Genomic DNA, 14,135 nt, shown 5'->3' on the forward strand with positions numbered 1-14,135 from the left:
GCCAGCCTACATTACACACTTGGCTCAGAAACAAAAAGCAAGAGCATGCACGGTTCAGGAGTGAAAACCAAGTCTGGATTTTTCAAATCTACTCAATACTTCAAATTAGACAGTAAAGCTATCAAATTACAGAGATTTTGTAGTGCAAGTGGAACAATTTAACGTAAGTACACGCAAAAATACACAATGAAATGCACTTCCTATCCCAATGGACTATTCAGTTGATTTTTAAGCTGAGTTCTGCCATTATAGCTATCCACTGCATTCTAATAATGGTTCACTCTGAGGAACAACAAATGATAATTTTGATCCAAAAATGTCAACATCTTCATTAAAACATATCTGAATGAGGGTTAAAGAGAAACTAATTCAAAGAGAACCTTTAATTCAATAAAACAAACTTAGCAAAAATTGCAAAGTACTGTTGGTATATTAGTATCAATGGTTTGGGCTAATAAGTGGCAAGTTACATTCATGCCAAAGTACCACAAAATGATCACCTCCAGAAAGTCAATGCTACCATCAAATACCTCATCATCAATCCTCTGGTAGAACCAACATAAAATCCAACCTAACTGGGCCACTCACATAAAAACATGACTACAAGCAGGGAGAGGCTTTGTATTTATCTCTTGGCTCTCCAAAGGCTTTCCATAATCAATAACGAGCAAGTCACAAATGGGATGGAATACCTTCTACTTAACAGGATAAATGCAGCCTCTAGCATTGACCATGCAGACAATGTAGCCCTCTTGCTTGGCAGCTCACCACTCTAAGCAGTCATTACTTCCACTGCCAGGACACTGCAATATGTAGTGAGTACCATCTACAAAATGAAATGCAGAACAGACCAAGGCTTCCCTCAATAACATTCAGAAAGAGAAAGCCTTCAGGTACCTGAGAACATGACCACCTGCAAGATCCTGCGCCCCCACCCCCCCCCCCAAAACTTCTCCCCAAATCACATAATATACTGACTTATTTACTACTTCTTCCTCATCACTGGCTTAAGTAAAAGAACTCACCATCCAACAGCACAGTGGGGCTTTCAATACAAGGTCTGCTATTAACCATCACGTTCTCAAGGCAATGAAAAATAAGCACCTAATGGCCGTCCTGCAGGTGACCTGCATATCCAGAGAATAGATCAAAAATGGCTCAAGTGGTTAAATATGGCAACCATTTAGATCTGGAGCCGTCAAACTTTTGTTATCTGCCATGAATTAGTCCCCAAGGCAAGATATACTCTTCTTCCTATGCATTAACTTGAGATGATGAAGAAAAACACAATTGTGGGCCTGCTGTTTTGCAGTACAATCTAATGACACTCCCACAGCTTTGACTAAGGACTCCAGCTGTCCATGAGAATTGCGAACTTGACTGTTTAAGTCACGGTATTGAACTTTTGGTCTTCCTCTGTCAAGAGTGGTTTTTGAATTAGCTATCAAGTGCAAGGTTTGGCATATATCTTACACGTGTGATTCAAATACCTCACCCAGTAAAGCCTTCAAGCATCCAACAAAATCTACTTACAACATAGGCCAATTTTTTTCCAGGGATATTGTTGTTGGTATTGGTAATCATCTTAACATCTATTGTACATTTCGACTCTGAACTGATTCAACAACATAGGCCCAGTATGATGGCCATCTCACCTCTCCACTCTCAGTCCTGATAAAGGGTTTCAACCTAAAATCATGACAATTCCTTTCCTACCACAGATGCTGCTCAGCCCACTGAGCTCCTCCAGCAGATTGTTTAATAATGGAGGCTTCTATATAAATTTAATTAACCGTAAATTTACTTTGCCCAGCAACGTCAGTTTCAAGAGAGCCTCGTGGCATGGTGTCATGACAACAACCTTTCCCTCAATGTCAGCAGAGCAGAACAAAAGAGCTTCATCGACTTCGGCGGGTGGATGCAGTGCACACACTCCTGTTTACATCAACGGTGTTGAGGTCGAGAGGGTTGAGGGCTTCAGGTTCCCAGGAATGACTATCACCAATACTCTGTCCTGGTCCAAACACATAGACACCACGGCCAAGAAAGCGCACCAGCACCTCAACTTCCTTAGGAGGCTAAAGAAATTTGGCATGCCCGTCATGCCCCCTCGCCAATTTTTATCAATGCACCATTGAAAGCATCCTATCTGGATAGATCATGGCTTGGTACGGCTCTGCCTGAGACTGCAAGAAACTGCAGAGTGTTGTGAACACAGCTCAGCACATCAAGGAAACCAGCCTCTGCTCCATGGATTCTGTCTACACTTCTCACTCCTTGGTAAAGCAGCCAACGTAATCAAAGACCCAACCCACCCCAAACATTCTTTCTCCCCCCGCCCATTGGGCAGGAGATACAAAAGCCTGAAAGCATGTAACACCAGGTTCAAGGACAGCTTCTATCCCACTGTTATAAGACCATTGAACCCAGTACGATAAGATGGACTCTTTTTTTTAAGATATCTTTATTAGTCACATGTACATCAAAACATACAGTAAAATACATCTTCTTACATTGGGTGTTCTGGGGGCAGCCCGCATGTGTTGCCACGCTTCCAGCACCAACATAGCACGCCCACAATTTCCTAACCCATACGTCTTTGGAATGTGGGAGGAAACCAGAGCACCCGGAGGAAACCCACCCAGACACGGGGAGAATGTACAAACTCCTTACAGACAGTAGCTGGAATTGAACCCGGGTAATAGCGTTACGCTAACCACTACACTACCATACCTGCCTCGTTATGGCCTTGCACCTTACTGTCTGCCTGCATTGCACTCTCTCTGTAATTGTAACACTTTATCCTGCATTTTGTTATTGTTTTTCCTTGTACTACTTCAATGCACTGTTGTAATGAAATGATCTGCATGGATGACATGGAAAAGTTTTTTTTAAACTGTACTTCAGTACATGTGACAACAACAAACCAATTTACCAGCATCTACTATTGCATAGCACCATCATTTCTTATTCCAGTTCCACAAAAATTAAGACTAAATTCAATACAATTTTTGGAAAAATAGTCCATGATTTTTAAACATTCACAGTGATCATATATTATGAATTACTGCAATTAAAGACTTCGAAGCATTGTTTACATTCAACTTTGAGCATGTACTTCAAGACTTTGAAATCTCAAATATCTGTACAAATCAGTTCAAAGCCATCCCAGACAGATGCAACTCCACTCCCCCTCCCAAAAGCTCCAAGTGACAATTGAAAATCACAAAATTGGCCATTATTCAGCACTAAGCCCACATCTTAGTCAGGCCATAAGATAACTGGCACAGAAAATACTAGAGCCAAGTTGCAGACAGTATTGTGATTTATGCTGAATTCAACACCCTCAAACAGTTTCAATGCAAGTACATAAATAAAAAAGTACTTCATCCAAACATTGATTAAAATGTACACTGGGTCACAAAGTTCTGACATAATCATTATATTTAACCTTCAACGACTAGCATGTTAATCTATTTTCTATTTTTAAGTAGCTCTTTGAGATGAGAATGACCCTAGCATTTGTTGTAGATCCTTCATCGCCTCAGAAAAGTGAGCCCCTTAACTTAGGTGCTTAAATTTACAACATATTAAATTTCACACCTGTTTGAAAGCACTATTGGTATTAGCCAATAGGAAGAGCAATGATTATTTAGGCTCTTATGCCTCAAACATATTACATCAAATGAAATATTTAGAAATTCTGTGATTTGTACAGGTAAGAATTACTTTGTGCAAAGCATAATTTTTGCATTTATGGTTGATAAATTAACTGTGCAAGGCAACATGCAAACATCCCATCCATACGTTGAGTTAATTGAAACAATACTAATTCCTTTGTAATGCATTTTCCAAAATTCATTGCAAAAGCAAAAATCTCAGGATAGGAAATGTTTTGATGTGATTATTGATAATCCTCCACCAATCAGAGAGATTATTTGCCCACTCTCCTTTGAGGGTAACCTTTTGTGTGAACTTGAAAAAATAAAAAAAATGCTGAATTATAAGGAATGAAATATGAACCGAGAGCAGAAAACATGAAAAAGGCACTTTACTAATCCTCATTCACAAAAGCACCATAATGACCCTGACCTTCACTAACACACAATTGTTCACAATTTCAATTCTCTAGAAAACATTTAATTCAGAAACAGCTTATGGCTTGTATACATGTTACCAGAATTAATTTATGTCGACTCCAGCTGCTACATCAGAGCTAACCACATGTATCTGGTGATGGAATTAAGCACAGATCAATGCAAGGATGTTTGGATTCCAAATTCCACTCCCTGATGCAAATAGAAGAAACTCTAACGGAAGCTTTATGCAAACATAATATTTAAATTATGCAGTTCAGAAAATCTGAACAGGCTTATCATTATACAACTTCAAAGATGTTTTGGAATGGCAATTCAATCACTATTACCCAACTATATTGTTCCCTACACTCATACTCTCAATCATATTTCCTCACAGAATATTGACAGGATTCATTTTAATACAGAAACAGTAATAAATTATTATTGGCAAATTATTATAGAAATTCAAAGTGCCATCCTCAACTTTTATCATATTGGTAAATTGTATGCAGCATTTAAAGGGTATAAAATTAAAACCCAAATACCCTGTAACTCCAATGCAGTTTTATTTCCATACAGAACCAATGCCATAAACTTTAAAGTATCAAACATGGTCTTACAATGAATAAAAGAAGCTAAAATTCTTCACTTTCTGAAAGTTGCTATCTCACTAGGCAAGCTATCCTAATGTGGATGAAGTACCCAGCCAGGCCAGCACAGCATGGCCTGGCCTCAATGTTCTATGGAAGTATACACTAAACCCAAACCTGATATACATGGCTGTCAGGTGTGTCCCATGAGATAACCAGGCTCTAGCACATTGCAAAACTGAATAGGAAATGTTGACAACAATTTACAACAGTAAATATTGACACTTAAGCACAACCAAAAATTAACGACAACTAGAAGTATCCAAAACAAGATATGTATACTCTACCAAATATTCTTAATAAACTAACTTGTTTGAAAAATTGAAGCCCATAGGTATGCTGAACAGAGTGAATACACAATTGGCCAGGGGGGGAGAAAAGAGCAGAACAATTGATCAAATTGGTGTGAAATATATAACCATGCACTCCCTTCCCCCCAGATATTGGCAATATTAGGAGCATTGCTCTTTTTGATGTGTATACATGGCTCAATAATAAACTCACATGTGGAAAGCAATCAAGATAGTAAGAGCTCAGAAGCAGGCGGACATAAAACGGCAGTTGCATAGCAGACTAAATTTAATACAGAGAAGTTTAAAAAAGATATATATAGTTAAAGTGAGAAGAGGCAAGGTAAACTAAATTATAGAATTTAAAAGGCCCATGAACAGAGACACCTTAAGTATAACATTTGATGGAAATAGGAGATGTCAACATGGCTGTAAAAGGCAGCATGATATTCTAGGCTGTATAACTGATGAATAAAAGCGAGAAAATTATGCCAAACATTTTAAAATGTTGGAAAGGCTTCACGGAGTGCAATTCTGGGCACAATGTCTTAGGATGGTTGTGAAGGCCTCAAAGTGCTATAGATATTTAGCAGAAAACTGGTGGAGATATGGATAGTGAGGAAGGTTGTCAAAGGATACAGCTGAATATAGATCACTTGGAAATTAGGAGAAAAATTGCAGATGAAGTTTAATCTGGATAAGTGTGAGGTGTTGCATTTTGGGAAGTCAAGTGCAAGAGGAAAGTATACAGTAAATGGCAGAACAGTTAGAAGTATTTATGTATGGAGGCGTCATGGGGTGGCAACACAATTGGATAGAATGGTAAAGATGTACAGCATGCTTACCTTCACCAGTTGGGGCACTGAGTAGAAAAGTTGCCAAGTCATGTTGCAGCTGCATACAACTTTGGTTAGGCCACATTTGGAGTTCTGTGTGGAGTTCTGGTCACCACAGGGAGGTTTACCAGGATGTTGCCTGGATTAGAGAATAGTAGCTACAAGGAGAGGTTGGATGAACTTGGGCTGTTTCCTCTAGAAGTCGGACACTGAGGGGTGACCTGATAGAAGCATATTAAAATCTTAAGAGGCACAGACAAGGTACCCCAAGGACAAAATCTCAAACACTAGAGGGCATAGGTTTAAAATGAGAGGGGAAAAGGTTAAAGGACACTTGAAAGGCAAGTTTTCCTCTGCAGAGACTGGTAGGTGTCTGGAACTTGGCGCTGGGGAAGTGGTGGAAGCAGATACGATAGTAAGAGGCATTTAGATAGACACATGAACAGGCAGGGAAGAGGGATACAGAATTTAATTTGGCATCATGGTTGATGCAGACATGGTGGGTTGAATGGCCTGTTCCTGTGCCACATTGCATGTTCTAAGAGTACTAGAGATAAGTAACCAGAGCAGCTGGGACTGTTCTTCTGAGAATGGAGAAAGCCAAGAGGAGATTAATAGAAGCATTTAAAATCATGAACAGCTCTGGTCGAATTAATGAGAAAATGTTTCCATTGGCAGAAGATGTGGAAACAGATTAAAATAAGAGAGTGAGCTAGTTTCGAAGCGGCAAAGGCTTGATGGGCCAAGTGGCCTCAACCTGTACTGTACCATTTTATTGTTCTATCTAATAAGCATAAAAGACATTAGCACACGATTTTAACATTTATTAGATGTGGTTGCTGCAAGCAATATCAGTATTTACTATCAATGCCCAATTGCTCTTGAACAAGGAGATGCACTGGTGACTCAGGGCCAAACTAAGTAATAATGACATTGCCTTTCTTGAAGGACATTCATGAACTGGACAAGGTTTTGCAACAATCTGATAATTTCATGGTCATTACTGCAATTTGCTTTAAATTCTATTTTATTTACTTAAATTCCTCAGCTCGATGATCTCATGTAAATAGATCAATAGATCCAGAACTCCAGTAACTTAACCACTCTGATACCAAACGTGTTGAAGTCCAAAAATTAGCATAAGTGGAAGTAAATGGATTCTTTTTAAAACCTCATTCATGTACTTCCAAATAAAACTAAAATTTCCCACTTTAGTACTGAAATGTATCTTCACTTAAGAGTGATCGGTATGCACTTTACTGTTATTCTTAATAATTTTTAACATAAATGTCAATCATTTCCAATGTTATAAATAATGTCTATTATATTATTTTAACAATTTCTTTCTTCCTTACCCCACTATTTACAAGTAGTTCAAATCCATGCCAATTATTTAAATGCCAACCAAAAGCTCATTTCAGCTTGCAGTACTGGATACAGTTTAGTTGAAACCAGGACACTTAATTTGCTTGACTGCATGTCTTTTTCTAAAAAATAAACTCATCTCATAAAAGCAAAAAAAAGCGCATACTGGAAACTTGAAACAAAAGCAAAATACTATTTCTTGTCAATAACCTTCCAATTGAACTAGCAAAAGTTAGAAAACAAGTGTGTTTTAATTTCAGAGAGGGGGAAGAACAAAGGGAATGCCTGCAGTAGGGTGAAGACCAAGAGACGACCAAATAACATCAGTGGTAGTAGTGCTGGCTGAGGGGATGGTAAAGGCTTGTTAATTACAGCTAATCTATCTAGAAGAGTTGTAAATAGAGGCAGATGAATAGGGATAAAGCAAAAACAATGTTAAGATGATGAGATACAGGGAGGGCTGCAGTTGCTAGAAATCTGAAATAAAATAATACTGGAAATGCCCAGAAAGTCAGGCAGCATCTATGAAGAGAAATAAACAGATAATGTTACAAATTTATAACCTTTCTTCAGAAGTGGTCAGTTTTGAGAGAAACCAGGAAGGTTTACTGTCATAGAGAGAAACAGCATGGAAACAGGCCCTTCAACCCAGAGTCTGTGTCGACCACTTAAGTACCTACTTTTCTTTTTACATTAATCCTACCCTAACCCACTTTACGCTCCCCATATTCTTATCAACTCCTCCCAGATTCTACCACTCACCTACATATAGAGAATCATAGGAACATACAGCACAGAAGCTGATCCTTCCAGCCCACCTTGTCCACACCAAACGTGAAGCCCATCTAAACTAATCCCAATTGCCCACATCAGGCCTGTATCCTTCAATGCCTTTCCTATCCAAGTACCTATGCAAAAGCCCTTTGAACACTGTAATGATATCTGCCTGTACCACCACCTCTGGCAGCTCGTTCCAGTTACTCACCACCTTCTGTGTGAAAAATATACCCCTCAGATCTCCTTCAAATTTCTCCCAACCTTAAATCTGTGCCCTCTGACTCTAGACTCCCCTGCCCAGGAAAAAGATTGACTATCTATCCGATCGATGCCACTCATTTTAGAAACCTCTGTAAGGTCAGTTCCTTGGCCTCCTACGTTCCAGAGAGAATAATCCCATCCAATTTCTCCTGATAACTACAGCACTGCATTCCAGGCAGGATTCACACGAGTGGCAATTTACAGTGGCTAATTAACCTACCAATCTGCACAATTTTGGGATGCGAGACGAAAGCCCAGCACCCAGAAGAGACCAACATGGTCACAGGGAGAACATGCAAAATCCACAAAGGCAGTGTCCACGGTCAGGATCAAACCAGGGTCTCTGGTGCTGTGAGGCAGCAGCTCTAGTAGCTGTGCCACCCAAACTGTTGAATTCAGTGGAGTTTTGAGGGCTGTAAGATGGGAGATGAGTTGTTCCTCTAACTACATTGAACTTTGCTGGAACAATGTGAGGGGAAAAGAGATCGAATGGGACGAGGAAGGAAAATTAAAATCACAGGCAACTGGACAGTCAAGATCACGCCTGCAGATTGAAAGGAGGTACTTTGCAAAGCAATCACTTAATTTTTGGTTTGGTTTCTCTAAAGTAGAAACCACACTGCAATACACTAAACTGGAAGAAGTGTAAGTGAATGGGCTATTGGGTATTTCTAGCATTTCAGACTTGCAGCTACTGTATCTCAATTCCAGCGATTGTTTTTTTCTTTACTCTCACCCTTCCTTCTTCACCTTTCCAGATAAAGTCCAACAAACAAGCCTTAATCAGCTTCTCTCAGTACACACCACCATAATTTGCATCATTTAATCTCTCTTGGCCTCCACCTTATTGCATGTTCATTTTGTTCTCTCCACAATTCCTCCTAATAATCTGCAATTTTAAACAGATTTCCTAATCTCTCCTAGTTCCAAGGGCAGGTCATCAAACCGAAAGGTTAACCATTTCTCTTTCCAAAACAAACTGCTGCCTGACCCACTGAGTATTGTCAGCATCTTCTGGTTTTTAATGTCCATAAAGGGCATAAATGTATATACTTCAATTTTATGCAAAAGTAATCATCTTGCACAAAATGTGAGAGGCAACAAGATTATAGCAATTTTTTGACAAAACCATGATAGACTGTTACTCAATATTTGAAAAGGCTTATATATCCAACATCCTTACCAACTGAAGACCTTTTAAACTTACAGTTCGATCAAGAATGTTATTACCACGAAAGGTTTTCTCGTAGCTCAAATCCAAACTATTAACATTTTTATTCCTAGTATGAAAAATAATAATCCAACATTGAACATAATTGAGTAGTGGCTTCATTGATAATATACAAAAGGGTTTAAACAAAAGTATAATGCACAAATAATCACTCATCATTCCAATGTAATTGTTAGATTTATTACTCAATTTGTCAGTTCCTGGCATCAGAGAAAAGCCATTCAATTTAATTAAATGCACTAAGCCAGAGTAGTAGTTTTCAAATATGTTCAGTGGTATTTTGAATTTGTTAGTTTTCTTGGTTACTTGGAAAACGATTAGTGTGTCTTTTCTAAAAAAATAAGCAAGTTTGCTTGAGAGTGGATCGATTCTATAAGTGGCAAAGAAAAAAGCCTACAAACTATTCTATTCAGTTCAGCACAGCAAGTCAAAATCTACATTCTACCACTCTAAACCTGCTGCAAAACAACAAATTTCATGTCATACAAATCAGCGATATTAAACCTGATTCTGATAATACCTATAAAAACACACATTTAGTTACATTAATTTTTAACAACCATTAGTGCTCATCAAGAAGTCCAGTGTTATTCAGCCACCTTTCAACATGGATTGTATGAGATTGTGACGAAATCAGCCAAAATAATTTCTTTTCCGTTCTGGGACATAGTAATTAGATATTTGGACAAAGAACATACTCAGAGGTATGATAAATTTAAGCAATTTTTCCAAGAACAATCAAACAATAGCTAAAAATATTCAATGAACAAAAAACAGAACAAGCTAAAGTGTCAAAGAATCCTTAAAACAGCCTACTTTTACAAACATAGCATTTACAGTTACTTGACATGAAATGCATTAGTAATAGGTTATCATGGCAGTGCAAGATTCAGAATTAACACTGGTGAAATAGATAAGTAGATTGAGCCATGACTGCAACAATTAGTTTGTTCCAATAACAAGAAAAATAGCAGCTCTGTACTACAGTCCTGTATGTAAATGTACATTTCCATAAAAGTGAATTACTCCCACCTTTACTCTCAAATATTAACCTTGCATTTTTAAGATGCAAATACTTTAAATCTTGACTTTTAAAAAAAATGACAAATATATAATGAGGCAGAACACTTTCCTAACCATGCTGTTTGGTGACTTCATTTCTTATCCCCTTCCCAAATTAAAACAAACTTCTAACCATTAGGTTACAACATAATTCACACTTTTTATAGCATTCAATGCCCACGTTCAGGACTTCTTTTTCCACAAAATAAATTTAATTTATGGTATTATGTTGGCTTGAACACTGCATGAGCATTAGGTTACAACACATTATATGTATAAAGTACCCTTAATATAGACCTCAAGAGAAATGTTATGTAGCAACTTAACACCTGTCTGTAAGGACAAGTTAGAGCTCATGACAGCAGCTTGGTCAAAAAGTAAAATTTGATGGAACAAAGGAGGAGAGGCAAAACAATATTTGGTGGGAATTTCAGAGCCTTAATATTTGGCTAGTATCAGCAACCAAAACCAAGAATGCCCAAGAGAACAGAATGAGAAGAGTCAAATATAGGGAGACTGAAGGAGATTGTAGGGATAGAGAAGAACAAGATGAAACAATGGAGGGAAGTGAAGACAAGAATGACAACCTTAAAATAGAGAAATTACTATACAAGAGCTGATGTAGGTCTGAGCTTGATCCACATTAGATGAACCCAAAAATACAAGAAATAGCAGGAATAAGCTATTCAGCCCTTGGTTCTCCCTCCACGATTTAGTAAGATTATGGCTCAGAACAGCTTTCCTGCACTACCACCCATCTCTTGATTTCCTCAATACCTACAGCAGAACTTCAGTGACTTCAAGTTTAAGGCTGGTCGAATATTGCAAGAGCAGGCAACTGGAATAGTCAAGCAGGGAGGTACCAAATGCCCAGCCAAAGATTTAAGCACATTAGCTTGGGTAACAGCAAGTCTCAGCCAACTTTACTGGAAAAAAAGTGGTTTTGGCGATTGCACTGACAAGTGTGAAGTCTGTGTCAAAAATAACTATTTTCAGTTCTGAAGTATGCTGGAAAAGGAATGGGATCAGTGACCAGGGACTGGAGTTCAGTTAAGGGAGGGGGAAGGAAAAAGGGATGAACCAAAATCATCCACTTCAGTCTTCCCAAACTTTAGTTGGGTGATGTCTCTACTCATTCTGTCCTGGATTTTGGACATGTAGTCGATTTATTTGCAGTGGCAGGGAGATGCCAAAGATAAACATCACATGTTATCTGCCACTGACTAACATAAAAAAAGAGAAAGAATAGAATCAATCTAGTAAATAGTTATCACAGATTTTTGAAAAATCATTCATGTTTAAATTTAAACCTAAGACCAATCTAAATCTTCTGTGGCATTTTCTGACAAGTCTAATAACAAATTGTTTTGGTCAGAATACATTGCAATGTTAAACTGAAAACATAGCACCTTTTCTTGGCACCACTAATGCAAGGAGTTTTTGTTGTGACACTCACTTGCTTCTGAAAATTAACACCATTGTGGAGTTGGTGTTGATTTCCATTCCGCCCTTAGGTTCTAGAGGAAAACGAATAACTGGGCAAAACAAAAATTGAAATAAAACTCTTTCAACACTTACAACATCAATTGGAAAATTATTTTCATGCCTGAAAAAAAATCAGTAATACTATATTATGAATGAATAGCAAAATAGTTTAGGAGCTTTCTTTCAAAGGAGCTACAAAACATACACAGCTGTCTAATCTGCCAATCAACTGACATAAATTTTGGGAACTATTAGTCATTTTTTCATAGGCTTATAAATTTCCATCACCTCATTATGCCCCCGTTGAAAACAATGTTACACATTGGTCACTGATTTACAGTGGACATGTAGAAGCACAACCTCCAGCATGGTCTTCCATTCAAAGAGATCACACTTAATCTGTGACCTTTGCTCTTTAGCACCATAACTTTAAAAAAAACTACTGATCGCAGATTTAAGATTAACAATTGACCTAGCATTAATTTCCATTTGCACAAAAGAGCTCCAAACATCCGTCATTGCAGATAAAAATATTAATCTTTATTGGAAAGTCAAAGTTGTGTTATTTTTCAGCTAGTGGAGTTCTGTCACAAACCGTAATCTTCCAATCATCTGATTTTCTCTCCATCAGAATCTCATTTCCAGATTTGAAGTAGTTTTCTGTGTACAGACTTTTAATATATACATGGATTTTTAATGTCTGCACGATGCATATTTTTTACAGATCAAGTTCAGAAATATCCTTATTTAAAATGCTGAAAAACAACAAGTACCTTAACATTAAAGTCGTTTAAAAAGTAATAACATCAGTAACAACTAATTTGGCTCGGGGTTAATACTTTTCTAATCCAGCATTTAGTTGAGTTTTCAATATGTTCATCACAAAGTATTTCTTTCACAATTCATCTTTATAGTGTTGAATTAACAGTCGTTAATGTTGCCTCCAATGATTTGCTTTCTTTCTTGGGAAAAAAATACTTCAACAGATTAGAAATCAACACTACTGTTTAGATGTTCCCAACACAGTAACCAACTGTTTAGGGATGAGTATGCCACAAAACAGAACGTTGGTCCCGTGTGGCAAGTATGGCCAAAAAAAAGGGTACTACTAATATATTCGAGTACTTAGTCCAAATATTTCGACCGTAAGACATGCAAAGCCTCCCCTCGAAAAATAAATATCGGAATCCATTTTGACCATCCTTCGCTACGAAGCACGCATGGATCTTGGTGATGTCCCACCAACCTACTGCGAACAAAACTAACCCTCTTCTCTGCCGATCTAGCGCTCGATCGCAATTTGCCCGGGTTAAACACCTTGGGAAACGGGTTAATCTACACCAAAAACAGTCCATGCTGGAATGAATCATCACCAGCAGGCAGGCACCCCTCCCCCACCCCTTATCTCTTTTAATGTTTTTCTTCTGGGTAAACCGAACATCTTGGAACGCAGCCGAAAATGAGACGGCACACAAGAGGGCCGCAGCGTGTTTTAAGTGATAGTGCAGAAGGAGGCTCCTTCTTTCGGATGTGCAGCACGCCGAGTGGAGAGAGTCAGGCCCCAGAAAACACCCCGGGGCCTAAACCTCGACCTCATGGATTTTTTCAATCACCCTGAAAGGAAATAAAACTCTTCCCATTCCCCTCCCCCGGTTGTTTTCAACCCCGCACTAGGGGAAGACATTTGCCCAGCGCGACGCTGCCGTGCCCGACTTCCCTCACCTTTATATTGTTGCTAGCCATTTTGCTGCCTTTGAATGAGATAACTCATGCTTCCCCGTTTGCCGCCATGTTGTCTCGTACGCGAAAGGCAGTGCGCCTGCGCACTACTCCCTCAGCGAGGCACCCCACCCCCCACCGGCTCCCCTCCCGTTGGTCGAGAGTCGGAGAATTCCCTTCTCCGATTGGTCAGCATGCGAATTATACGGTTCTGCCAATAGCCTACGGCTATCACGCAGAGCGACAGCGGATTGGTCAGATAGCGCGCGTCTGCGGCGAGCCCGCTTCAGGATTGGTCACTTCCCGGTTGTTGCTCAAGAATTCGCCTTTCCCATTGATCCAAAGGCAAAAAAATGTTGGTGGTCGGGGTGGTCTTTGGT

At 38.8% G+C, this 14,135-nt stretch overlaps 1 protein-coding gene across 1 annotated transcript in view; it reads right to left on the reverse strand.

The window, feature by feature from the left end:
• usp10 (ubiquitin specific peptidase 10) overlaps positions 1-13,892 on the reverse strand; it is a 56,135-nt gene extending 42,243 nt beyond the window's left edge. Inside the window, exon 1 of the mRNA XM_052028389.1 lies at positions 13,759-13,892. Coding sequence (XP_051884349.1) covers positions 13,759-13,779 — 21 coding nt within the window. The 5' untranslated portion in view covers positions 13,780-13,892. The remainder of the gene's footprint in view (positions 1-13,758) is intronic.
• Positions 13,893-14,135: the final 243 nt, after the last annotated feature.

This window comes from Pristis pectinata, chromosome 13, assembly GCF_009764475.1.
Source record: "Pristis pectinata isolate sPriPec2 chromosome 13, sPriPec2.1.pri, whole genome shotgun sequence".
Classification (NCBI taxonomy): Eukaryota; Metazoa; Chordata; class Chondrichthyes; order Rhinopristiformes; family Pristidae; genus Pristis; species Pristis pectinata.